The sequence below is a fragment of the Arvicola amphibius genome, chromosome 7, assembly GCF_903992535.2.
Source record: "Arvicola amphibius chromosome 7, mArvAmp1.2, whole genome shotgun sequence".
NCBI lineage: Eukaryota > Metazoa > Chordata > Mammalia > Rodentia > Cricetidae > Arvicola > Arvicola amphibius.
In genome coordinates, this window is record NC_052053.1 from 1,853,804 (window position 1) to 1,881,283 (window position 27,480).

Genomic DNA, 27,480 nt, shown 5'->3' on the forward strand with positions numbered 1-27,480 from the left:
AGGTTTAATGATTAATAATAATAATAATAATAATAATAACAGACAAGTGTAGTGGTGTGAGCCTGTAATTCCAGCACTCAGGAGACAGAGGCAGTGGGATCAGGAGTTCAGAGAAATCCTCTACTAAAAAGCAAGTTTGAGACCAACCTGGGCTACATGAGATCCTGCCTCAAAATAATAATAATGATAATAAAGCCATAGCCTACAGAAGGGTATTGGATAAAAAACATCCAATACCAAGTCAATATGGCCCCACTTTAGCAAAAGAAGATCTGTATCCTTTATGTTATCACAGGGATCATGGATATGTGGTATCATGCCCAACTAGGAAGGGAAACAGGACAACAGACTTCTGACTCCTGAGCCAGGGCACTCAAAGAGGGCAAGGTCTGCATCTCATGCCGGGCTGTATGTGACAAAGTCTTCATGTCTTCCCTTTCTAGACATGGAACAGACTGAAGGGAGTCCGTCTGAGGATGGGACCACTGTCTCTCCAACTGCAGGGAATCTTGGGTCACCAGGAAGTCAGAGCACTACAGAGGAGGTGGCCGAAGGCACAGCTGGGACAAGTGTGCAAGAAGGGTCTCCAGGTGAGGCAGGACAGCCGTGTGAAGCCGCATCTGAGGTTGCGGTGTCAGGGCAGCTCCCGGAGGACGGAAACCGATCAGATGAGCTCACGGTAGATGCGCAAGAGGAGGCCAGTGGGAAGAAGGGAGCCAAGGCTGATCTTGCAGAGGAGGAGGGTGGGAAGGAAGAGACCAGCACGGCTTCTGAGGGAGAGACTGGCAAGAAAGAAGAGACAACACCAGAACCCAGCGAGGTTAAAGGGAAAGAGGAGACCGCGCCGACCTCGGAGGCGCAGAAGGCTGGTGGAAAGGAGGCCGATCTGGACGCTGAGGACAAATCGGATGTGAACGATAAAGTCAAGCCTGAACCCAAGGAGGGTGTTGGGGCAGAGGCTACCATCGAAAAGGCTGAGACGGAATCTCAGCAGAAGGCTGACGTGAACGACCAGGCTGAATTTAAGGCAGCTGATGGGACAGAGACCGGAAGTGACGCAAAGGAGCTGCAGGTGAGCAGGGATTAACGAGGGTCTCAAGTCTCCTCTTCCCCGGAATCAAAACCTCCCTGATTCCCTTGTTCGTCCTGGGTGTTGTTGTTACTACTACAAAACACCCAAGAAAATCCACTTAAAGAGGGGGGATTATTTTGGCTCATGGTTTCAGAGGTTTCAGTCCTGGCTTCATTGTTTGAGGTCTACGCTAAGGCAGAAAGACGTGAAAGGGCACCAGGATAGAGGAAAACTGTTTTCCCCATGGCAGTCAAGGAACAGGAGACAGGGAGAAGAAATCTTGGAACATAAGATATTCCCATTGCTGGGGAGATGGTTCCTTGGGTAAAAACTCCTGCTAAGTGAGCAGAAGCACCTGGGTTCAAATCTTCAGAACGCATGGACCAGCCAGGCATAGTGGTACACATCTGACATCCCAGGGTGCCTAATGGGAGGCAAAAACAGGAGAATCCTATTATGCACAGCCCAAGAACAAAGAGAACTTGTCTCAAAGAAGAGGAAGAAAGGATTACACCTGAGGTTCTCCTCTGACCTATGCACGCATGTGCATGCACACACTGTGGCTTGCCTGTGCCCATACTCACAGACATAAATGCATTCACACACACATACATACACACATCACAAACATACATTCATCACATGAAAGCTATGCCCTTCAAAAGCACACCCCTCATGGATAGATCCTTTCACTAGGGCCCTACCTCCTGTAATAGCTCATTCAATTACAAACTTGTCGAGGTCAATGCGATAGTCTGTTGGTGAGATTAGCACCCTCATGACACAAGTACCCCTCAGTAGAGGATGTGGCTGTTTTCTATCCAAGCAATACCTCCGGAAAGCACAGTCTTCCTCCAGCAGGTACCAAGATCCTGGGAGTGGGACTAGGGGAAGGAGACTGTGGCTCAGACTGCATTCCGAATCTTTCTGAAGTTCTTAGAAAGCCCTGGGTAGCTGCCCACACAGATCCTGTTCATCCCAGGAGCCAGGGAGTCCCACGGAAGAGCAGGAGCAGGGTAAGGAGAAAGAATCAGAAGAGAGGGCAGCGGTGATTCCCAGCTCCCCCGAGGAATGGCCTGAGAGCCCCACAGACGAGGGACCCAGCCTCAGCCCAGGTAAGGGAGAGCCCAGCATGCCACATGGCTGACCTGAGGAAGGAAGCTGCAGGGAGCACGTGACAGAGAGCCTCAGCTTCCTCCTGCTCTGTTCCGTCCCTCCAGATGGCTTGGGTCCAGACTCCACAGCGTCCGGAGAGACCAGTCCTTCTGCCAGGTAATGGCAAGCCCCAGAACTCTGACCCCACCTATCTCCTGCTGCCACCTCTCTCTGGGCCTCCCCAGAACCCGATTTCCAGATATTCCAGGCCCTTGGCCTTGTTTCTCAGACAGATCCCAGGAAATAAAGAGTGAGAGGCATGGGAGACATCTGGTCTACCTCCTGCTCCATGGCTGAAGCCTCTCCAGGCCCCATGACTGCAGCTCTCTCAGTGTTAGCCATAGGAATGACCAGAAAGCCTGAGTTTGGACGAGGGCTCTGCCACTTACCAGTCATGTGACCTTGGCTGTGTCACTCAGCCTCTTCTCATCTGTCAAGAGGACATGACAATTGTAAGGACCTCCCAGGACTGTTGTAGCTCCAGTGATGTGTGAGCAGAAAGCACCTGACGTCCAGGAAGTGCTAGACAGCCAGGCTTGTTCTTCCATGGCACCCAGTCTCTTCCTTGTCCCCATTTTACAGATGGGAAAGCCGAGGTTCAGAGAAGTAAGGGGACAGTCCCAAGATCACACAGGAAATAAGAACAAAGCAAAGCTCCAAACTCAGGTCAGAGCCCAGGCATACTCTAGTTCTGTCCCATGTGGGCTTGACAGACCACAAGCTCCCCAGAATTAGCCTGAGGCTGCTCATTGCTTCTTGGCCCATCCAGTGCTAGGCACAGGATGGGTGTGTGTACCAGTTAAGCACGTGTCTGTCCATAGCAGAAACCTCTGCCCCGTCAGCCAGCCAGCCAGCGGCCACCCCCCAGGGCTGCTATGGACTCGGTGGTGTTGGTTTTACTCCCCGTTTGTGCTTCTGCGACCTCTCCACGCAGTGAGTCTTCGCCCAGCGATGTGCCCCAGAGCCCCACGGAGCCCCCACCCTCGGTGGAAAAGAAGGAGAGAGCACCAGAACGCAGGGTGTCGGCCCCTACTCGGCCCCGGGGACCCCGCGCACAGAATCGCAAAGCCATCGTGGACAAGTTCGGCGGGTAGGATGCAAACCAGGAGCCAGGATGGGCTGAGATTTTCCCTGGGATCTGTGGATGGGGCTAACGGAGGGAGGGAAGCCTAAGGGCCAGCGGAAACCATCAAGGCCAGACGTGCACCTGTAGCCCGAGACTCCCCACAAAGGACTGTTTATGGTATCTCGCCCCTCCCCTCACAGGGCAGCCTCGGGCCCCACTGCACTGTTCCGGAACACAAAGGCAGCCGGGGCAGCCATTGGTGGTGTTAAGAACATGCTTTTGGAGTGGTGCCGGGCCATGACGAGGAACTATGAGGTGGGTATGGGTTGGGGATACAGAAGGGACAGGGGACACTTTTCCCCAGGGCAAGAGTGCTGCGGAGAATCTGAGGGTCCAGATTCCAAAGGATGGGAGAGGCGAAGTCCAGGCCCTCCAGCCCAGGGTCGCTTAGGTCTTTCGTTCCCTGTCTGTCTACCTCAGCACGTGGACATCCAGAACTTCTCCTCCAGCTGGAGCAGCGGCATGGCCTTCTGTGCCCTCATCCACAAATTTTTCCCAGATGCCTTCGACTATGCAGAGCTGGACCCAGCAAAGCGCCGGCACAACTTCACGCTAGCCTTCTCGACTGCAGAGTAAGCCCCAGTCCTGGGATGGCAGAGTCAGGAGGGAAGTGGGTGGCCTCAGAGAGGTCCAGGGGGGCACACAGGATGTGTGCGGGTAATCAGCCTTGTATCTGAGGAGTTTAAAAAGCACCTTTAGGTCAATGGCTCAAACAAGGAAAGCTATGCTCCATTGTGGCTTCTGTTATAAATGAAGAGACGAGTCCTAAGAACATACATGCAGGTAACATATAATGACAGGCAGCGACAGGTGCCCTGAAGAACATTCAAGGGTTCGGGGAGATATTTCAGTCGGTAAAATGTTTGCTGCACAACCTCGAGGACCCGGTTTCCACCCCAGGACCCATGTAAAATGCCAAGTGTGCCCTAGACAGGCAGATCCCTGGAACCTGTTGACCATACTAGTCTACTTGGTAAGCCTCGGGTTTGGTGAGAGACCAAGACTCAAATAGCTTGGTGGGTGGCTCCCGAGGTGCAATACCCAAGGCTGCTTTCCGACTTCCACAAACTTGAACCCACATGTGCACACCAACACATACATTCAAAGAAAATTCAAGCAGAATAAAGGAGAGAAGACAGGTAGGCCTTCTGGTTTTGGATGGGGGAGTACAGAAATGTGGGGTCAGATTTTAACTCTGTGTGACCTTGGACATGTCCAAGGCCCCCCACATCCTATGATGTTTCCCCTTGTACGGAGATAAGAACTCGGTAACATACATAAGTCTTTGTAACCCATAATAGGGCCAAACCTACAGAAAGCCCTTCAAAAGCTCTTGACTGCATTGCTGTCATTATAATGATATATGTAATGATATTCATTATAATGAATGATAGGGTATCATGATAATCACCATTTACTTTGGGTCCTGGAGGGGTGTTATTGCCGAGGCTTGCATAGCCGCATGCCAAGGGCAGTGTAAGGAAGCATGAGACTGAAGGGGGAAACTGGGTCAAAGATAAGACTTTGAACAAGGGGTGTAGGGACACATGCTATATTCCCTGCCCTCAGGAGGTTGAGGCAAGAGGACCTCAAGTTCTAGGCCCACCTGGGATATGGAGTGAGAACCTATCTTAAGACAAAACCAACCAACTAACCAACCAAACAAACATGGTTGCCAGAGTGGCAAAAAGGAGTTGGGGCTCCTGCCACCTTCAACCTCCCACCTCCAACCTGGGAAACAACCCCAGAAAGAAACTTCTAAGGCACTGGCGGACACAGGGTTGTACAGAGGGAGGGGTAGGGGTGGGTGCGTATTCAACAAGGAGCAACTCAGGCCCCTGATAGACAGCCAGGGACTTTTTCTAAAGCCCACACATAGTGGTGTATGTCTGTAATTTCAGCACCCTAAGGCTGCAGCAGGATGGCTGAGAATTTGAGGCCAGCCTCATTTAAGGTTCAATCAATAAGGTTCAATCAGTCTCAATCAGTCAATGGCTATGGGTGTCCCTTCAGTTTACAGAGTGTGTGTTTCCCGTGCACAAATTCCTGTGTTTGATCACCAAATGTGAGGGCGCACTCAGGAGCTGGGGGCGTGTGGATCCCAAGTTTAAGGTCATCCTTGACTATCACACAGAGTTAGTTGGAGGCCAGCCTGTGGTACACAAGAACCTGTTTCAAATAAATAAACAAATAAGCCTTAGGGATGGGAGTGCTAAATTATCTGGTCTGGGAAGCCAGTCCCTCAAGTCTAGCCCAGGCCTGGCCCCCCCACCCAGTGGGGAATCTCTTTCTGAGGGTCTCTGGGGCATGCATGTCCTTAGGGCCATAGGACACAGGGATGCCATTTAAAAGCCAGGGTGTGGTGGCATGTGCCTTTCATCCCAACACTTGGAAGGCAGAGGCAACAACAAAATTCCAGCCAGACTCCGTATCCCTGGCGATCTTCCATTTTGATGTTGTTCTGCCGTGGGATGAGATGGGTGTCTTAGGTGGGGAGAAACGGACAGGAACATCGAGCTGTATTTCAGCTCAGCAGTGCGGAGGGACAGTTGCGTGAACCAAGTAAGCATCTGCCGTGTGTTTGTCTGGACCCATTCATGTATTCCTCACGGGTGGAGGTGGGCAGAGGACTTAGGGTCTTTCCAGGTCCTGCAGGAGGCTTGCGGCAGGGTAGGGATTATAGACTCTCCTGGTTTAGCTAAGCTTAGGGGTAGCAAAAGAGCAGGCAGCTCTGCCCCAGCCACACATCACTAACCTAGAGAGTGCAAGCCTGGTTTCAAGCCAGGAAGAGCCACAAAGAGGCAGAGGATGAGCCGAGGATGACCACGGGCCTTGGGAGGCACCAGGCAACTGAATGGGAACGAGGCTAAGGAGAATAATGGAAATGGAGAGTGGAGAATCATACGCCAGGGGCCAGGGTTTGGATCCCTATACCTTTTTCCTAACTCTGAGGCCTCTCTGGAAGCCAGAGGTGAACGGTGGTAGGAGGGTGTGTGGGGGCGCTGATCCCCTGATTCAGAACTCTCCTCTAGTTCTCAAAGTTCTGGGATGAACGGAAGAAATGATCAGCCCAAAGCCCCCGTGGAACGTTACACTGCTGGAGGAGCCCCGCTCTGTTCCAGGCTCCATAGCTATGAAGGGTTTGCCAGTGTTGATGGGATAGCATTGGTCCATGGGACTGAGGTTGAAGTCTTGGAAGCAGTGAGCTTGCTTGTCCCATTCTTCAAACCCTCCGATCTGTGTCCCTCCCCCAGTTCCCAGCCCACAATGCCTTGCACTTTTGGCCCAGCTGTGGCAGTCCCAAGAGAGGATTCCCGCTGGGGCCTTCTCGCTTCCACTGCTGGCATCTGCGGTTGGCTGGCTCTGGCACCCCAGACTGCTGAGAGCCAAGGTGCCAGAGGCACTGGGCAGCTTGGGGCTGAGTCCCAGCTGTTACACTCTCTCACCTTGGGCAAAGCACCAAACCCTCTGAGCTCAGTTCCTTCTCTGCTTGTTAGAGATAAAGAGGAGTAACCGAGACAGTCTCCCGGGGTCACCTGATAAGACACCTGGCACCGGGCAGGGAGGCCCCAGCCGTGATTAGCCTGGCTTATCAGCCCCAGCAGAGCCAGGGCTATCAAGTAGCCTCCAAATGCAGCCGAGATGTTAGAAAATGAGGGCTTGCTGGGTCCTCTGCCGTCTGGACACACACCGAGCAGTCACACAAATGTTCTCTTTGCAAACGGTTCTCTGTCTACTGCTATGGACTGCTATGGAGCACCCTATTAAAAACGATCAGTGGTCCTCTCTAGCGTGGAGTGGCCCTTTTCGGCTCTCTCCTTCTCTGTAGCGTCTCTCACTGACCTGATACAGCTTCTGCTTCGTGGGCTTGGTTACTGTTGCCACCGTGAGAGCAGAGTTTTGGCTGACAAACAGAAGACTGTTCGTACACAGTAGGTGCTTACAAAATAGGTGATCTCACTGATGGGAGCTGTTACGGTTGCTGCAAGCCAGCACTCTAGGGAGGGCTCATGTTCTGTTCCTAATCCAGAGCACAGCTGTGCTCATGTTCAAAGAGGAAGCTAATACAGCCTAGAAAACATGAGGACCTGGAGACCCAGGCCCATTGAAATTATAGGTCCCCTGCAGGGACCTCAGGTACCACACTCCACGCACACTGGGTTGGCTGACCGGGTGGCCTTCACTTGCCTGGACCCATCTCCTGGGCTCCCTCTTCACCTTCGACCCTATGCCCCTCCTTCTGCCCTCTCCTCAGGAAAATGGCCGACTGTGCCCAGCTGCTGGAAGTGGATGACATGGTGCGGCTGGCCGTGCCCGACTCCAAGTGTGTCTACACCTACATCCAGGAGCTGTACCGTAGCCTCGTGCAGAAAGGGCTGGTGAAGACGAAAAAGAAATGAAGGGCAAAGCCGTGCGGGTGGAGGAAGCGGGGTGGGGACAGCCGACAGCCATGGCCTTGGGGTGCTTCTGAGGTGCTTCACAACGCCAGGCGCGAAACGGGTGGCACCAGTCCCGGTGTCATTAAAAGTGCTTTTGTAAAGTTCCTCTCGTTCCTTGGTGCTCCCCGCACCCCAACCAAAAATAAAAAGAATCGGAGCTGTGGGTGGCAGCTTGCTAGGTCTTTTCTCTCTCTCTCTCTCTCTCTCTCTCTCTCTCTCTCTCTCTCTCTCTCTCTCTCTCTCTCTCTCTCTCTCTCTCCCCCCTCTCTCTCCCCCTCTCCCCCTCCCCCTTCTCCTCTCCCTCTCCCTCCCCCCACAGTGGAGGGGACTTCTAGACAGGAAGTAGACCATCTCTAGAAATCTCACCCAACTGGGCTGCCGCAGCCGGCCGGTAAGTGGCGCTCTCGAGGTGGTCGGCAATTCTAACTCGATGGTTTTCAAATGAAACGAATCCCTCCCCCCACTCCCAGTGTGGCTGAAGTTTTCGCCTTGTGTTAACGCCACTGTATTGAAGCTCAGTGGGTGAGAGAGCACTGGTCTGGCATCTATGAAGCTGTGGGTTCATTCCCTAGCACCAGGGAGGGGAAATCAGACATGCTGCCCAGGCTATAGGAAGAAATGTGGTCTCCGCTGATTGACAGATGTCCAATCCGCGGATGAGCTGTTGCCGCACCTGGGAAACACTCATGTTCCTCTTATAGAGCTTTGGAAGGCGTCCTGAGGATGGTCCACTCAGGACCAGCATTCCTGATCGTGTGTGGACAATAGCCTCTAGAAGCAGGGTCACACTCTTTGTCAGGCCCCAACCAGCCTTCTTTCTAATGAGCACTTAACCCAAACAGCTCAGAAGGCAAAAGACAAAGGCCACCAAGCCAGATAGGTAGCCTTGGTTGAATCCTCAGGACCTACATAGTGAAAGAGAAAACTCTCTCCCAAGAATTGTTCTTGTATCTCTGTTCCCAGGCCTTGGTGTGCTCACCTACCATACACAAACACTCAAAATAAAAAGGCAACAAACGCTTTAAAAAAAAAAACCTTTCCTCTCATGGAAAACTTAGCTGAACTCTGGGATTCATCTGTGAAGTCAATGGCAGACAAGCACACACATTTTGTGGAGCCCCCTGGACTAGAGGTTAGAGATACACAAACCCCTCCTTGAGGCCTAGCCCCCAGAGACGTAGCCAGTCAGAGAGCAAGCTGTCTAGAACCCTGAAGTCTGATTCCTGTATGGAGTTTAAATTCTTCATTTTGAGATTCATCAGCACAAAAACAAAATGATTAACACTTAAGTCGGGGCATGCCTTTAACAAGTGTGTCTGATTTCACTCACTCAGCAGTGAATTTGGCTCCTTCTGTGTGCCCAGCCTTCTAGCCATAGTTCTGTCTTCCTTCCTCCTTGGTGCCTGGGCCCTGAGGCATTCAGTTTTCTGCAAGATGGAGAGCTGGAAAGCAGGCCCGAAACCGCGCGGACCTAACTTGCACTGGCTTCGGGAGCGGCCAAGCGTGTGGAAATGGCACTTCTACTGTCAAATGACTTGGGGAAGGAGCACACACCACACAGATCTCCCCCCCACACACACACACACTAGGCACATTTATTCATAATTAGCAGCCACAAAGGAAAATGTGAGCACAGGATAGGCCTCCAAAGGCCTCTGGTGCCAGTCCTGATACCCACCCACTAAGCAGAAGATCTAGGCAGAGAGGCCTGAGAAGGAGAGCTAAGCGGGTCGGTCCTCTCCAAATCGAAGGGTGAACTCTTCTGCATTTTTCTTGAACATCTCTGGGTTCTGGGTCAGGAGCTCGGCAAGTTCCAACTGCACAGGCTCTTCTAGATTGGGTTTATTCACCAGCATAATGAGGGCCTCCAAGACTGGGGAGAGAGAGAAGAGAGGGGGGTCAGCGCCAAGGAGGAGCATGGGAGAAGGTCAGGGCTACTCATACCCAGATTCTCCTGAAGCCCCAGAGTCATCCCTCAGGGGACCCTGAGAGGTTTCCATCATTTAGGATGGCTCCACAGCCACAGGAGATGGCCCTCTCATTCATTTCATACAGGGTCTGGCTACGGAGCCCACCTGCCCTGAAACCAGAGCTCCTCCTCCTCCTCCTCCTCCTCCTCCTCCTCCTCCTCCTCCTCCTCCTCCTCCTCCTCCTCCCAGGTACCACGACTACTGACACGCACCACACCTGACTCTAGATCTGTAGTTTCAAACCAATTATTTGTCATGACTTCAAAGAAGCGTCTCACAGATAAGTGAGATTCCTGGTCTTCATGTCACTCCTTTCCCCCTTTTTATTCATTCTTCTTTCATACGACATCCTGACCACAGCCTCCCTCCACTCCTCCCAGTGCTCACCCTACACCTCCCCTCTCCCCAAGATCCACTCCTCCCCCTTTCCCTTCAGAAAAGAGCAGGCCGCCCTGGGATACCAACTGAACATGGACTAACAAGATGCAATACGATTGGGCGCAAACCCTCCCTCATATCAAGGCTGGGCAAGGCAACCCAGTTGGAGGAAAAGGGTCCCACAAGTAGGCAAAAGAGTCAGAGACAGCCCACTCCCACAGTTGGGAGGAGTCCCACAAGAACCCAAGTTAAATATCTCCAGCATGTACGTTGGCAAAGAAGCTGGCATAGACCCATGTAGGCTCAGTGATCGTCACCTCAGTCTCTGTGAGCCCCTGTGAGCCCCCTCAGACTCTACAATCCTTCCCCCTGCCTTCCTAAGCTCTGCCTAATGTTTGGCTGTGGGTCTCTGCCTCTGCTCCGTGGAGGCCCGAAAAGAGAGCCTATTGCCATCTTGTCTGATAAGAGTTTGCAGGTTCCTCAAAATGTGGCAAGTGTGGCTACATGTTCTGACTCAGGATGTGACTACTTGGCTCCTTTGACATTAAGACGGCTCATACAGGTAGATCCACTCCATCCTGACGGATGGTCAGAATGTGGAAGTGTACTTCTGCTCCTTCTTTTGTAATAGGAGGTTACCTGGGTAGTGGCTGCCTTCAGGATACTTGGTCTAGGGTGGCTTCACTCCCTAAACAACAGAATGCTAATAATTTGATGTCTCAAAGTGTTAAAAACAAGTAACGGTTCGAGCTGTTTATCATGTTAAAGAAATCTTTTGTTGCCTTCTTCCCCTTTTGTATTGGGTATAAACGTGTATGAGAAACTAAATGCGCAGGTGATTTCAGTACTCACTGGAACATCCTCCCGGAACTATTCTATGGTTTCTGTTTTATTATTTTTCACACGTCTTTATATTCTTTACTAATTTTTCTAAATCCCCACACCCCTACCCTGGCAAGAGGTGTTTTTGTGGGGCTCGTCCTGCTGTTCAGCTACTGGAGGGAGCATCTCCGAGGACAGTTGGGTTAGGCTCTGATTTCTAGGTCTTAATCTCACTCTTCATAAGAGTTACTGGTTTTCTGTTTTGTTTTTAAGGCGTGTCTGTGTGTGTGCGTGTGTGTGTGTGTGTGTGTGTGTGTGTGTGTGCGCGCGCGCGCGCCCATACATATGCAGATGGTCCTGGAGGTCAGAACGGGGAGTTGGATACCCTCAGGCTGGAGTTACAGGGAGTCTTGAGGAGCCTAATGTGGGTGCTGGGAACTGAACTGTCCTCAGCAAGAACAGCAGTCGTTCTTAACTGAAGAGCCACATCTCAAACACCCTGGTTTTCTGTTAGGTTGGAATTTTAAAGAAACTTTTATTTGAGGTGAAGGAGTTCTAAACTAAAGACTGAAAACCGTTCCCACCCCAGTGGCTTTTAATCTTTCTCAGCTGCGCGAGAACCATGGCTCAGTTTCTCGGTCACACCTGAAGAGTATCCCGACCGTCCAGTATCTTGGGAAGCATCCCTTCATCCCACAGGCTCACCTAGACTTTATTCACCTTTAAAATGTGCTTGGGCGGGAGAGATGGCTCATAAGATAAGAGCATTAACTGCTCTTCTAAGAGTCCTGCATTCAATTCCCAACACCCACATGGTGACTTATAACTCTATACAACTGTAGTCCCACGGCATCCGATGCCCTCTTTTGCTGCGCATACACGCAGACAAAACATCCACATATATAAAATGCATAAGTAAATAAATGTATTTATTTGGACCGTGTTGGTGACTCAGCACTTAAGAGCACTGCATTTGATTCTCAGCATTCACAATTGTCTGTCCCTCCAGTCCCAGGGTTTCAACACCCTCTTCTGGCCTTCACCAGCACCAGACATGCATATGGTGAAGAGACATACATGTAGACAAAGACTACATACATATTAAATAAGTAAATGGTTAAACATTTTTATTTATACAGTTTCTACACACATGAGTATCTTGCCTCTGTGTGCTTGTGTGCCACATGCATGCAGTATCCGTAATAGCCAGTAGAGGGCACTGGACCTCCTGAAACCAGAATGTCTGACGGCTGGGAGCCATCGCCTGAGGTCCGCCCAGGTCCTCTGCAGAGGCAGCATGTCCTCTTAACCTTGGAGTCACCTCTCCAGCATCTGTTTATTTATTGACTCAGGGTCTAATGTAGTCCAAGTAGGCCTCAAATTTGCTATGCAATTGAGAATGAGCTTTTGAAATTAATTTATTTGTGTGTATGTGACACACGGGAATCTGACACATACATGCCTCAGAGCCTGTGTAGAGGCTTTCGTGGCGTGGAAGACTGACCCTAGACCTTATAAGACAAGCACTCCACCAACCGACTTACACCCCTCTCCCTATCTCTTCTCTTTAAACCTTTAACTCAAACTAAGCTCCAAGCATCCCCGCGCAATGGCCCACATCTACACTAACCCTCTCTGGGCAAGGCCAGCCCTACCTTGGTAGGTCTTGGTGTAAGGCTTCCAGTTCCCGATGCTGACGAGGGGCAGGCACACCAGCCCATCCTTGCTGATGTTAGGGTGGTAGATCTTGGTGATGAATTTCAAAGTGGGAGGCTTTAATGGATACTCCCTGGGGAAATCGATCCGCAGACGGAAAGCCTTGAGGTTATACGGAGGTTGTTCCTGGTCAAAGAGAAGACACTGAGTTCTGTTCTGATGATGCAACCCCCCTGAAAGATGGCTTTTCTCCAAGTGCTTTGATCTGGTTCTCTCCCTTTCCAATCCCAGGATCCCAGGTTTCTCTGTTCTGCTCCCAGGAAGATATGAGCATTTGGCAACTGCCTTAGAAATGAGAAGAAGGATCGACTTACACAAGACCATCCGACAGAAAAATCTGACCCTGGGTTTTACTCTGTTGTCCTGTGTGACCCACCTCCCATCATCCCTGAACCTCAGTTTTCTCAACCAAAAAAACGGGGCAGAAACCCAGATCACACAGACAGATCTGGCTAAGCTCAACGGGTCACAACAGAAAACAGGCAGACACGTGAGAAGGAGATACCCAGGGCAGAGAAGAGGCGGCCATGAGAGCAGAGTGTGTGAGTGTGTGTGTGTGTGTGTGTGTGTGTGTGTGTGTGTGTGTGAAATGGTTGAAGAACAAAGTTACTAATCGAAAATGGTGCAGATGCTACGGAAAACCAGAAAGCAGTTCTCCAAAAATCAAAATGGGATCTATCAACTCCACTTTGGGAGATAATCCTCAAAGAATTTTTTTAAAAAGATTTACTTATTTTATGTGTGTGAGTGCCCGCATGGAAGTCAGAAGGCGTTGACTCTCCCGAGATTGGAGTTACAGACAGTTGTGAGCCAACATGTGGGTGCTGGAAGCAGAAGTCAGGTCCCCTACAAGAGCAACTAGTGCTCTTAACTTCTGAACCATTTCTCCAGAGCTCCCCAAAGATTTTGTTTGTTTGTTTGTTTTTCAAGACAGGCTCTCTCTGTGTAATCTTGGTTGTAATGCAACTCACCATGTAGACTAAGCTAGCTTCGAATTCACAGAGATCCGCCTGCCTCCGCCTTCTGAGTGCTGGGACTAAAGGCGCGCGCCACTACCACCCAGAGGCTGGAGCAAACAGGGATTTGGCAATAGCCGAAAGCTAGCACGAGAAGAATTCAGATCAAGTGACCTGAAGATTCTCCTGAGCACCTACACTGGGCCACCTGTGCCTAGGAATGGTCTATTCACTAAAGATCCTGAAGCTACAGGGTCAGTCTTGACTCTTTCTGTTGCTAGCAGAGTCTATTAGATAAGTAACCAGACTTCTCTGGCTTTCCCCACAGGGACAACAGCAGATGTCATCCTAGGGCAGATGAGGATGAAATAAATTTGTTTAATTCTGGCACTCAGGAGGCAGTACTTACTCTGACTTCAAGACCAACCTGGTCTACACAGCAAGCTCCAGACCAAGCAGGGTTATATAGTGAGATCCTATCTCAGAATGTGTGTGTGTGTGTGTATGTGTGTGTGTGTGTGTGTGTGTGTATGTGTGTGTGTGTGTGTGTGTGTATGTTTGGGAGGGGGGTGTTATACTACCTTGTTTTGGGAGACAGGGCTTCCCACCGGCCTGAAAATCACCAAGTAAGCTAGGCTGCCAGGTCAGTGAGTTCCAGAGCCCTGTCTGCCTCCTTGGCTCTGGGATTACAAGCTCCTAGCATTATGCCTCATTGTTTCCACGGGTGCTGAGGGTTGAACTCAGGCCGTCATAAGCACCAACTGAGCCTTGCCTGTTTTTGATACTGTTTGTCTGCTGAACCTTCTTTGGCGGACTTGGTAACTACCTGTTTGAAGGAGAGATGTCCTCTTAAGTCCAAAGTTTCTGTTGGTGTGTTCATTGGTCTGATTGGACTTGGAAGGAATTGGTCCAGAGACAGGGCCTTTAACATACACCACAACCTCCAGAAAGAGATCCCAGGTCAAAAGATGGTCTCACCTAGGCCTGACCCTCCCTGTCCATGCAAGCCTACGTCACCCCCTACGAAAGAGGAGACACTCACAGGCAGCAGGAGCATGTTCCACACCAGCACATTGTCATCATCACCAGACAGGTCCCGCAGGTATGGTGGAAGTTGTTCCAAAAGATCCTCCAACTCCTGTAGGGGTCACATGGGGGACAGTGAGCCAAGTGCCCATAACCCCAGCCCCCACCAGCATCCATGCAACAAGCCCAAACAGGATATCCCAAGACAGAAAGCAAAAGGTCAGAGCTTGTTGTGGAATAGCTGCTTACACTGTGTGAAGATGTGTCACTGTGATTGGTTTAATAAAGAACTGACTGGCCAATAGCTAGGGGGGAGAGAATAGGCGGGACTTCCAGACAGAGAAGGGAACTCAGGATGAAACTAGGCATGCAGTAGACACCAGTTAGACACTGAAGTCAGACATCCAATACAGAAGAGAGGGAACTGAGCCACATGGCAGAACGTAGATTAATAAAAACAGGTTAATTTAAGTCATACGAGATAGATGGGAAACGCCTAAGCTAAAGCCAAGCTTTCATAATTAATAAGTCTTCATGATGTTATTTGTGAGCTGGTGGCCCAAAAGAAAACCCAACTTCGAGAGCAATCACTTAGGGAGCACTTGGTTGGTATGATCACTCAGCACAGCTGATTTTGGCCTCACCCCAGCCCCGGAGGCCCAGTATGAGAATCAGCTGATTGCTGCTCTCAAATATTGAGAACTTGGGAGTAAGCTCTTCTAGAAACCTTCCTTTCTGAAAGCAAGGTACCTAACTCTGTCCTCTTGCCCACTTCCTGGAAAGTCACAGAGTCCCGTTTCCTCTCTCCGTCTTCAGTGATATCTGCTGAGTTTCCAGCATCATATGCACAGGCAGAACAAAGACAGGGACATCACCCATCCATGCCCCTCCACCACGCCACCTCAGTGGTAAGGGACTGACCCAGGCTGCCCCTAATGAGGACCTCTGCGTGACACATGGTAATGAGGGGATCTCAGAAATGTGGCCCAGGGGCTGGAGAGATGGCTCAGAGGTTAAGAGCATTGCCTGCTCTTCCAAAGGTCCTGAGTTCTATTCCCAGTCAACCACATGGTGGCTCACAACCATCTATAATGGGGTCTGGTGCCCTCTTCTGGCCTGCAGGCATACACACAGACAGAATGTTGTATACATAATAAGTAAATAAATAAATATTTTAAAAAAAAAAAAAAAAGAAATGTGGCCCAATCTCTCGGGCATCCCTGATTCTCCCAGAAGCAGTATGCTGAGCATCTTCTGTTGACCCTTGATGAAGGTGCAGCCCTCAAGAACATCTTTGGGGTAATGGAGGGAACTCAGATTGGAGGGTGTGGATGGTGTGAATGGACACACGATCAGGAAGGAGGGAAGGGGGGAACCGGAGTGTGTCACAGAGGTCGCCTGCCGTGAGATGGGTCTTGAGGAGCAGATAGGAGCCCACCAGGTGGAAAAGCAGAACGCCAAAACCAAGGGCCCAGACAGAACAAGGTGTGCAGGTGTCCCTGGAATATTAATAGTTATTACAGCAAAAGGGCTTCATGGCTAAGTACACTTGAGAAAGTTGAGCTAAACAGCTTCGTCACTACAGAACCACCCAGAGTTTGTGGGTTTGGTTTGGTTAGTGCCATACTGGGGATGGAACTAAGTGACTTGAATATACTAGGAGGTACCCTACCACTGAACCCCTTCCCCAGCATGCCCAGAGTCTCCAGTTACCAGAGTGCATCTGACCAAGGGACCTCACCCACGGAACTCCAGATCTTCTCATTGGGGGGGGGGGGGGGCGATGACACACACAACGTTGTAAAACACACATTCAAGGCAGCTCAGTCCTCTGGGACAATGAATATATACAAACAGGAGGTTCTCAGGCAGGGATGCGTTTACCCTCTAGGGCACATTTGCCAATATCTAGACACATCTTCCCTTATCTCGAATGGGGAAGTGCTACCACAGTTCAGCAGGTAAAGTCCAGATGCTGAGGAAACATCTGTGAAGAATTATCTGGTCCAAGAGTCAACAGCGATAAGGTTGGGAGATGCTTGTGTAAACACAGGCAAAGAGAAAGTTCCCCTGCCCAGGGGGTTGAAGGTGGGGGTCCTTCGCTGCAGTAAGCCTTCTGTACTCCCGCTCCCACACACGTAAACTTCCCACACTCCCTTCTATCTCTCAGCCTCTCTGCCACGTCTATTTGCTTCCTGTGCCTCCTACTTAGAGCCACAACCACTCATTTGCCTCTTCCACCTAACTATAACCATCTTCTAGAGCTTGGGCAAGAAGAGAGGCTTAGGTAGAGCACAGATCTTGAGAAGACATGTTCTGGGCTGGAGATGCAGCTTAGTTTGTAGGGTGTTTGCTTGGCAAGTGTTAAAGCTCTAGGTTCAATTCCCAGCCCTGCATAAAACTTGATAAAGTGTTACACATCTCTGATCCCAGGACTTAAGAGGTGGAGGCAGAGAAATCGAGAAATTAAAGGTTCAGCAGTTAGGTGCCACTTATTGCTCTAACCCAGAGGACCTGGGTTCAATTCCCAGCACCCACATGGTGACTAACAACTATCTCTGTAACAATCAGTTACAGGGGATCTGATATTATCTTTTGCCTCTGCTAGCACCAGACATACATGCAGGCAGAACACCCATACACATAAAATAAAAGTAATAATTTAAAAAAGAAATTAAAGCTCATTGTCAGCTACATATCAAGTTTGAGACCAACCCAGACTACATAAACCCTATCTCAAAAAAAAAAAAAAAAATACCAAAGGGGAATTTTCTCTCTTACCACTGGGAATACTTGGATCTCATGTGTTTTGGTGAATTCTGTCATGCCTTTCCCATAATTGCTGAAATCCAAGCTAGGGCACACAGCTCCTCCCAAAGCCTGCTAGTAAGTCACCTGACTTAGAGGAACTGAAAGTGAAAACACAAGGCCATTAAAAAAAAAAAAAAAAAAAAAAAAAAAAAAAAAAAAGCCCAGCGAGTTAGAGTCTCTTCAGTCTGGGCTCAAATTCCAGCCCAGTCACTCCCGCTGAATACCTGAACAGCACTGGGCAGCCACGTTCTCTCTGATATCTCAGTTTCCTCCTCTGTGAAATGGGAAGACACAATTACCTCACAGAGCCGCTATAAAAACTAGATAAAATTAACTGCCTGGCACTCGGGGTTCTGGGGCAATACAAGGCAGTCCATCTCTTAGCATTGAGGTAGCAAAGACCGTCTGCCCCATTTTGCGCCAGCCTTCAAATTTTAGTTCTGGAATGAGCCTGCTCTGGCCTTCTCCAACTTAAAGAATTTCCTTTTGTGGAGCTGAGGACAACGGCCACCCCTTTTCTCTCGTGAAACAGCCTTTCCCTAAATTCGGCAGACTGGAGGGGCGGTTGGGGAAGACTTAAAGCCTGGGTGTGCCAGCCCCAGCTCACCAGCGTTTCTCCTCTGCGATCTCCAACCGCGGCTCCCTTCAACCCTCTAGACAGTCCTAAGGAAACTACCCGCTTTCCATTCTTCCAGACCGTGCTCAGTGTCCCAGAAAGAAACGAAAGTTCAAATGGGATACGATTTTTGTTCCTTTTCTGCCCCCTGCCGCCTGACACTGGGCTTGTACAAAATAGGCATTTACCATCTGTGCCGGACTGCGTGCGAACCTAACAGGGCATAAATTGGAATTTCTCATCCAGGGACTATTCTGTATACATTCATTCCAGGGACCGCCCATCCCGTCTCCATCTCTAGCTTTTGAGGGCTGGATTAAGATAGGGATCAAATTATGGGTCTACCCAGTAGGTGGCGCAACAGAACCCTTCCGCGCCTGAGATAACGCCCCACTAATACATTTCTAGCAGAATTGAAACTGAAACCAGTTTGGGGAAGCTAGTTCATTCTCACCCACACACCCACACACTCACCCTAGTACAACTCGGAAAGCTAGTGACAGCTCTTGTCTTGTGTGTCCATCTTAGCGAGCGCGCGCGCGCGCGCGCGCACACACACACACACCCCGACTGCCCCCTCTCACTCAGTCATTGGGAGAGGGTGAAGATGCTTGGGTTTCAGCCCACCCTGGTACCCCTAATAAGCAAAAGCGCTCAGAGGTCAGCCGGAGGAAACGGAAGGCATAGAGCATGGCACTAGAAAGGGGTCGTCTTCAATGCGCCTACCTTCGCTACTCGCTTGCTGGCTGTCATCTCGGGTCCGAGTGTGGGGCACCAGCAGACTCCCGCAGGTCCCGGCTCTCTGAATCACAAGTCGGAGCCACACCTACGCCCCGCTCCACCCACACGGACCCTAGCAGCTTCCCACCCCTTCGGGAGATACCTGGAGGGTGCGATCGAGTGCCCACATCCGTGGCCTTGAATCCCAGGAACTCAGCTCTTGCCGGGGGAGACTAAGTCCTCGGAGCGCATGGCTTCCCTTGGTTCCTGAGTCCCACGGGGAACGTCGCACAGGAGCAGGAATGGTGTCCATCCCGAGCCTTCACCAGCCCCCTCCACGCCGTACAAACGTAGCTCTGCTGCGGGATTCTCTGTGACCTCCGCAATGGGATAGCCGTCCTAACCCCCACCTCAGAGCCCTGGGCCACTTCACTTTGCCTTTGTGGGCCCAGTGCCCCATCCTAAAGGCGAGTAGGGAACCAGTGTAAACTGATGCCCTCCAGGAACGCTCCCTTCGCAGTGTGGGATCCCAGTGCAGCCCAGCAGTTGGGCCTAGACGTCACAGCAGAGGCTTCTTTTAGGTTGCTTGGTGCTGAGCACCGCATACGGTGCTGTTGGACCCATTCGCTTTTAGTTTTGGGCACTCTGTCGACCTTTACTCTGCAGAACACCAAGTATGTCGCTGCTGTATGGCGGTTTGGAAAACAGATGGTGGGCGAAGGCTCAAGATAGATTTCAGGAGCCTATTATATTTTATTACCAGGAGATTACAAACTATGGACCTATTGTGTATCCTCATGAACAGTCGAGAGTTTCCGCCCCTCTGTGCAAGGGCAGAGATGTCTTGTGCTAGCCCAAGTTGAGCCACGGTGGATTAAGCAGCCGCCCCCCATCAAAAAAAAAAATATTGACCAGCATCTGGAAGAAATTCTGCTGCTGTGATGAAGCTGGTAAGAAGCCCACCTCACCCCTTCCAGCCCAGAAATTAGTATATTTTGAACCCCAAGTTTTGACCCAGTATGCCACATACTTTTTTTTATCTGCTTTGCTTCGCTCGCAGGATAATTCTATTAATTCAGTAGCTTTTACCAGGTACCTCCTAAATGATGACAATAAACAGGTCACCATCAGCAATCCCTCAATATAGGTAGGGGATCAGGAAGCAGGGCGTTTGTACCCATTTCTAGTCAGTCTTAGTTAACAAGCACTTACTACTGAGTGCCGGGCACTGTCTAGGGAACACAGCAGGCTGAGAAAGCAGCGTGGTATCTGTCCTCAGAGAAGCTCTCAGGCAGTTGAAACACTGAGAATCCAGCCTCTGAACTTTTGTGTCTTTGTAGTTTTTGTTTGTGTCTTTGGAGATAGTCTTTTCACTACGTAAGTCCTTGACTGGCCTGGAACTTGGAACTTGCTGTGGACCAGGCTGGCATAGAACTCAGAGACCAGCCCACCTCTGCCTCCTGAATGCTGGGTTTAAAGGCCTGCACCTCCACACCCAGCTAAGTCTCTGAATTTTTATTAATAATGACAATAAGAACCACTCAGTCCTCTGGGAGTAGGAGGAGACTCACTTGATCTGTGGAGGGGGCAGAAGCTTTCTGGATGACAGACTCTAGGTAAGGGAGCTTAAACCGTTAGCTAGGAAGTTTAACAGTTAGTTAGGAAGGAAGGTGTTCCAATAAGACGAAGAGGACAGTACGGTCAAGGTGACAGGGTCAGTAGTGTGAAGCCCAGTTGTCTGGCCATCCCTGCTTCATCCTGACGTGATTTCATGCATTCTGAGAAGGGTCCAGAACCAGCATATGAGAGCTTACACACACACAGACACAAGTAAATAAGTAGTTCATTTATTTTAATTGGAACTCAATAATTGTACGTACTAACACGTACAGTGTGATAACCCAGCACATGTATGCCACGTGTCATGATCAAATCACAGTTATTAGTATTCTCATGGCAAACATGCTCATTCCTTTGTGTTTGGGACCTAGGGACTCTTCTAGTTCCTTATGAAATATATAATGAATCATTGTTAATGAAAATTTTCCTACCGTGCTACAGAACGTAAGGACCCAGGGCTTCTGGGAGCCAGGAAAGGTGGTCCAGCAATTAAGGGCATGTGTTTCTCTCCCAGCAACCTGGGTCCAGTTCCTAGGATCCACATGGCGGCTCACAGACCATCCATAATTCCTGGAGATCAGACATCCTCTTGTGGTCACTAGGCATACATATGGTGCACAGATATGCAGGCAAAACAATCATGCATATAAAATTTTAAAAAAAGACTTTTAGAAAACATAAAAAGGAAAAGAAAGAACTCAGGGTTGGAGAGATGACAGAGCAAGAAAAGTTGTTGGCTGCCAAACCTGGCTTCCCGGAATCCACATGGCAGAAGGGGAAAGGAGAGAGCTGAATGCTTTGGGTTGTTTTCTGACCTCCACGAACAAACACCACATTATGTTCATGCACACACACACACACACACACACACACACACACACACACTAAATAAAACCTAATAGGAAAGCCACTTGGGTTCAAACCTTTTATCTAACCATATTTTGTATCCATTGCCCATCTCCTTCTGTCCTTCCTGTCTGCTAGTCTTGCTCATTTCCTAGCAATATCTATTCTGTTCTCTGCTTCCGCGGGAACTCCTTCAAGCATCCACACAGGGAACGAGCTGACGACGGTGGCTCACACCCTACCGCTCAAGAGATGGAGACAGGAGAATCGGGAGTTTAAGGTCAGTTTGGGCTAATATGAGAGTTGGCAGCTAGCTTGGGTTACATGAGACCTTGTCTCAAACACACAAACAGAACAGAAAACCCACATTCGAATTACAATATGTAGTGTTTGTCTTTCTGTGTCTGACTTATTTCATTTATGACACCCAACACCCATGGAATAAAATTTAAGTAGAAATTTTTAATAAAATAGTTACCCATTCAAAACTATGCACTGATACTCATTTTGAAAGGTTACAGATGAACTTTTAAATTTTTAAGCTCCACTGTATTTCATGTGCATGAGGGTGTCTTATGTGACTGTATGTGTGGGTACCACATATATGTCTGATGCTGGAGGAGGTGGGTGGAGGACATCCGATCCCCTAGAAAGGTTGTGAGGCTCCTGGGTCCTCCGCGAGAGCAATACATGCTCTTAATTGTTGCGCCATCTCTCCAACTTCTAAATATGCTCTTCCAAAGAAAGTTGTTTTTAAAAGGGGGAAATTTAAAAAAAAATAGAAAAGAGACATAAATAATTGATAACGGATGTTTTAAAGCTCTGACATTATGGACTATCTAATTAGCTCCCCTGAGTTCTCTTAGTAGTTGGTACATGAGATCATAATAACTTGCTTAAATACAAACTTTTTAACCCAGGGCCTGATATACTTATAACAAACTTAGACCACAACAATATAAAACTCAACGTGTTGTCAGGAGGTGATGTTTTATTCCAACACTCAGGAGGCAGAAGCAGATGGATCTCTGTGTTCGAGGCCAGCCTGGTCTACAGAGAGAGTTCCAGGACAGCCAGGACTACGCAGAGAAACCCTGTCTGGGGGGGGGGGCGCGGGGAGAAGGAAAGAAAATAAATCAAGATTGTCTTTGTTATTTTCTTTATCATTATCATTCAGTTCAGTGACTTCCATTGCATGTGAATCTCCCAAAGGGACGCCAAACATCTTTAAATATTTATTTATTTATTTATTTATTATGTATACAATATTCTGTCTGTGTGTATGTCTGAACACCAGAAGAGGGCACCAGACCCCATTACAGATGGTTGTGAGCCACCATGTGGTTGCTGGGAATTGAACTCAGGTCTTTTGGAAGAACAGGCAATGCTCTTAACCTCTGAGCCATCTCTCTAGCCCCTGCCAAACATCTCTAAAGGGTTTAAGGAACAAAGCAAAACTGGGGTAGCAGTTCAGTAAAGAAGTAGAGAGCTCCTTTAATAGGAATAAGGCCGGGCTTTCATCTCCAATGCTCCACAATGCACAATCACGGATTGAAAAGGCATTTTCTGCTTTTGGTTTGCTTAATCTTGGTATGTGATGTTTATTATTTAAAAAAAAAAAACCTTAGGGGAGGGAGGGGGGAGGAGGAGGGAAGGAGATGGAAATTTTTAAATATAAAAAAAATAAACCATGAGAAAAAAAAAGGAAAGAAATAGTTTTTATTTTGCGTCCATTTCTATAACTCAATGCTAAATAAATGCAGCATATTCCAACCAAAAAAAAAAACCTTCAAGTATTTTTTAAACAATAAAGGTTTGTTTTGGGTTTTGGGTTTCGTTTTTGCATTCTCTGGGGCTAGAGAGATGGTCCAGTGGTTAGGATCTCAACCACCTGCAACTCCAGCTCCGGGGCGTCTAACGACCTCGTCCAGCCTCAACAGGCAGCTCTACTCACACAGATGTGCACACTGTTAAAAATAAAATACAATAAAGCTTTTGATTAACAAAAGCCTTTCGTGTTCTCAAGTTCTTTGGTTTCTCTTTGATTTCTCAGAGATAAATGATCAGTTTAATGCTCATCCATCTTTGTTTGTTTTCTGTTTTTTTTTTTTTTTTTTTTTTTGAGATGGAGTTTTACATCCTTGACTGTCCTGGAACTGCTCTGTAGACCAGGCTAGCCTCAAACTCACAGCGGTCCTCCTGCCTCTGCTTCCCAAGTGCTGGTATTAAAGGTGTGCACCACCACCACCCGACAGTCTTTAGTATCTCATGCACGCAAATTTCCTTTATTTCTTTTTGAGGCAGGGTCTCCTATAACCCAAGATGGTCTCTAACTTGATATTTAGGTAAGGCTGGCCCTAAACTCGAGATCCTTTGGCCTCAGCCTCCTGTGTGCTGAGATCCCAGGCATATGTCATCATGCTACTATGCTGTCTCTACTTCCCATTCTTGACAAGGAGGGCAGAAAGGCTTCACTGCACATTTCCCAGGGAGACTTTAGTGACACCGCTTTGCATTCTTTATGTTGGTTTTAGCAACATTCCCTTTAGGGCTGCGCTCTAGTTTTCGTGGCTGTTTTTTGTCTTGTTTCCCTTCCTCCTTTAAAAAAAAAATCTAAATTGGCCGAGTGGTAGTGGCACATACTTTTAATCCCAGCACTCAGGAGACAGGGGCAAGCACATTTCTGAGTTTGAGGCCATCCTGGTCTACGAAGTGAGTTTCAGCATAGCCAAGGCTGTTACATAGAGAAACCCTGTCTTGAAAAACCAAAACCCAAACAAACAAACAAGAAATCTTCAGTTTAAAAAAATATTGAATCAAAATAAGCAAGAATACAATCTATGTCTGGGCATGATGGTTTCATGGGTAAACACATGCCATGCAAACGTGAGGACCATAGCGTGACCACCTAGAATTCCAGGGCGCCTATGGGGCCGGGGTGGAAATGGGGAGGCAGGATGTTCCTCTGAGGCTCAGGCCAGAAAACTTCCTGGGAAGTGGAAAAGCAGAGACCCCACTCAGACATATGAGGTTGTCCTCTAACCTCCACACAAGCTTGCAAACACACACACACAAGCACATGTACACACACATGCACACGTACACACACATACATGCACACGTGCACACACATGCACACGTACACACACACATGCACACGCACATGAATCCAATCCAGGCAAGGGGTATGAGTAACACTACTGACGGTTACTGTATTTAATTCTTCTATTTTTGAAAGAAATGAAAGTTAAAGCATATTCATAGGCCCCTAAAAGTATCGTGGGCTAAAGGCCCTGAGCCTCGCTGGCCCGGATTCATTCTATTTGTGGTGAGTGCTATTGATTTTCCATTTACAGAGACAAAGCCCTGCTCTGTTCTCATATCAGGGTAGCCAGTAAAGAAAATGAACCCATCAAACAATATGAAAGCAAATAATCCTGCAGACGGGGCAGATGAGAATACCTCTGTAGCCTAGGAGGGAAGACTGAGGTCAAGTGACATGTATCGTCACCAGGCTGGGGCAAGAATTCCAGAGCTGGGCTGTCTCAACCCTCCAGACACCCTTCTGTGATGAGGTAGCTCGACTGCCCCAGAACATTCCGGGAAGGGCTGACCAGTCCCCAGTGGCTCATTTTCACAGGATTCGGGAAGTTCCTGAATTACCCCATAGCCTGCTCTTGCCAAGCCCTGGGGCCTGGGGAGTCGTCTTCCCAGAGGACTCCATGAGGAAACTGCTCCAGACAGCCTTTGTTTCCAGAGGACAGCAGTTTGCAAACCACTCAGAGGCAACAAGTCCAAGACCAAGAGTCTTTATATCCACAGGGTCACGTTTTGTTGAAGAAGAGAAGAAGGGGGAGGGTTGGGGAGGAGCAAACTAATTGGGCTGCAGTGAAGGCTTGGCATTTTTTTAAGATTATGTATTTATTATGAATAAAGTATTTTGTCTGCATGTTTGCCTGCAGGCCAGAAGAGGGTACCAGGTCTCATTATGGATGGTTGTGAGCCACCATATGGTTGCTGGGAATTGAACTCAGGACCTCTGGAAGAACAGCCAGTGCTCTTAACCTCTGTGAAGACTCAACACTTGAGTGCTCACTGCTCTCTTAGAGGCTCAGGGTCGCATTCCCAACACCTCTTGCCAACATATGAAATGTAAAAGAGTAAATAAACTAGCTGCCCTGCCTTGAAGAAGGGAGACCAACCCAGGTAACCAACGCTGATCAGAGGACCCACCCAGAGGGGAGAACATTGATCATCCTGTGCCCTGAGAATTTTGTTCCCTCCTGTTTTTCTTTTCCTTTTTGGTTTTTTGAGACAGGGTTTCTCTGTAGCTTTGGAGCCTGTCCTGGAACTTGCTTTGTAGACCAGGCTGGCCTCGAACTCACAGAGATCCGCCTGCCTCTGCCTCCCAAGTGCTGGGATCAAAGGCGTGTACCAGCACAGCCTGGCTTTGTTTTCTGTTTAACCTAGTGGGGGAAGGCTAAAGATACAGTCTAGAGTTGACCCTGAACCATCCACGGGTTGGCTTTCTGAACCTACTCTCTGGGTGGTAACAGTGTTAAGAGATAAAAATATGATCTTTAAAAAAAAATACAGGCAGAGGAAGAGCTGTGGAAGATGAGGGCCTTGTGGAGTCTCCGTTGCTCTGTAGCTCAAGGCAAGACCCAGAAATGTCTCTAGGAAGCTCTAACTGAAAAAAGAAAACAGCCAGGTTTGAATATATATAATTTCTGGCGTGTAGTGCATGTGAGTGCAAGCTTTGTATGTGTGCTCACACATGCTTGCATGACTGAATATATATAATTTCTGGCGTGTAGTGCATGTGAGTGCAAGCTTTGTATGTGTGCTCACATATGCATGCAGTCATGCATGGCACATGCATGTGGAGCCTAGAGGTGACTTTGGGTATCTTCCACTGTCACTTTTCAACTATCTTTTGAAGCAGGGTCTCGCATTGGATGCAGAATTCACTGATTGGCTAAACCAGCTGCTAATCAGGATGCTCTGGGCATCCCTTGTCTTGGTCCCACCCAGTGCTAGGGTAATAGATTCTTAAGGCCATGTCTAGCTTTTTGGTGGGTGCTCAGAACTTAGGTCCTCACAGTGCTTGGGAGGGGGCAGGCGATTTAACTATCTCCCTAGCCCCAAGTTTGTATCATTTATTGGCTTTCTTTTTGAGACGGGTTTCTCTGTGCATCTCTGGCCATGCTGGAGATTGTTCTATAGACCAGGCTGGCATCGCACTCAAAGATTCACCTTCTTGGGGCTGGAGAGATGGCTCAGAGGTTAAGAGCATTGCCTGCTCTTCCAAAGGTCCTGAGTTCAATTCCCAGCAACCACATGGTGGCTCACAACCATCTGTAATGAGTTCTGGTACCCGCTTCTGGCCTGCAGACCTACACACAGACGGAATATTGTATACATAATAAACAAGTAAATAAATATTTAAAAAAAAAAGATTCACCTTCTTCTGCCTTCCGTTAAAGGCGTGAGCCACCACTGCCCCGCTCCTAGTTTGTATCTATCTTATGTGAACACTAAGTGAATGAGTGTGCACACCCACTGTGAAATCCAGTAGCGGGCTGGGTAGAAAGCAGCTATTTATCATGGGTTGTTGTTGTTGTTGTACATTTTTTTGCCAAAGGATCAGGCAAACAGTTCATGTTAATGTTTAAACATTTGACTTTATAAAGGGATTTTTTTTTTAAATAGGAAAGTATGAACTGTACCGGGCTAGACACCATCAGGAAAGATAACTGTAATTTACTGGGATGGGGGCAGAACAACATAAAACTTCACCCAGCAGTATCCACGAGCCCCTGATGCAGCAGCTGTTCCTCTGGAATTTGTGCCGCCTTGCTCCCCCTTCCCTACCCTCCTCCATGTGCTATCTTTGTGTCTCTCCTCTAATTCTTATCAGCTCCCTAGAGGAGGGAGCAGGCAAAACCAGCCTCCTTGTCGTCCTGCCAGAAGACACTGTAGGGATGGGGTGAAGGATAAAATAACACTAAAAGGCCTAATTGGACAATCCTGTCCATGTCCTTGGCAGCCAGTCTCAACGGACCTTGCCTATTGAATCGGTCAACAAGTATTTACTGAGTTTCTGCTATATGTCAGGTGGGTGTGTGGGGTGTGGGGGTGGGGCGGGAAGTTGCACAGACCAGAAACAGAATCTGACTCTTCCAGGAAGCAGGCAAGAATTCTGAC

The 27,480-nt window shown here is 48.8% G+C and overlaps 2 protein-coding genes across 12 annotated transcripts; one reads left to right on the forward strand and one right to left on the reverse strand.

Moving 5' to 3' along the window:
* The first annotated feature begins 445 nt into the window (after positions 1-445).
* Positions 446-7,753, forward strand: Smtnl1 (smoothelin like 1). The gene is made up of 7 exons (XM_038338191.1): positions 446-1,072; positions 2,055-2,187; positions 2,293-2,344; positions 3,162-3,317; positions 3,494-3,608; positions 3,774-3,925; positions 7,609-7,753. The coding sequence occupies exons 1-7, from the start codon at positions 446-448 to the stop codon at positions 7,751-7,753; spliced, it is 1,380 nt and encodes a 459-aa protein (XP_038194119.1).
* Positions 7,754-9,371: 1,618 nt separating this feature from the next.
* On the reverse strand, positions 9,372-19,435 carry Ube2l6 (ubiquitin conjugating enzyme E2 L6). 11 transcript variants are annotated; one of them, XM_038337106.1, is made up of 7 exons: positions 18,814-18,876; positions 17,696-17,745; positions 17,442-17,569; positions 14,677-14,772; positions 14,461-14,575; positions 12,618-12,804; positions 9,372-9,665 (listed from the first exon to the last, which is right to left on the reverse strand). In XM_038337106.1, exons 3-7 carry the CDS (start codon positions 17,462-17,464, stop codon positions 9,514-9,516), a joined length of 573 nt encoding a protein of 190 aa, XP_038193034.1. In that variant the 5' UTR covers positions 17,465-17,569; positions 17,696-17,745; positions 18,814-18,876; the 3' UTR covers positions 9,372-9,513. The 11 variants fall into 11 exon arrangements, with proteins under 11 accessions (XP_038193034.1, XP_038193033.1, XP_038193039.1 ...); XM_038337105.1 differs by lacking the exon at positions 18,814-18,876 and adding an exon at positions 18,079-18,176; XM_038337111.1 differs by lacking the exons at positions 14,461-14,575; positions 18,814-18,876 and adding an exon at positions 18,079-18,168.
* Between the last annotated feature and the right edge of the window lie 8,045 nt (positions 19,436-27,480).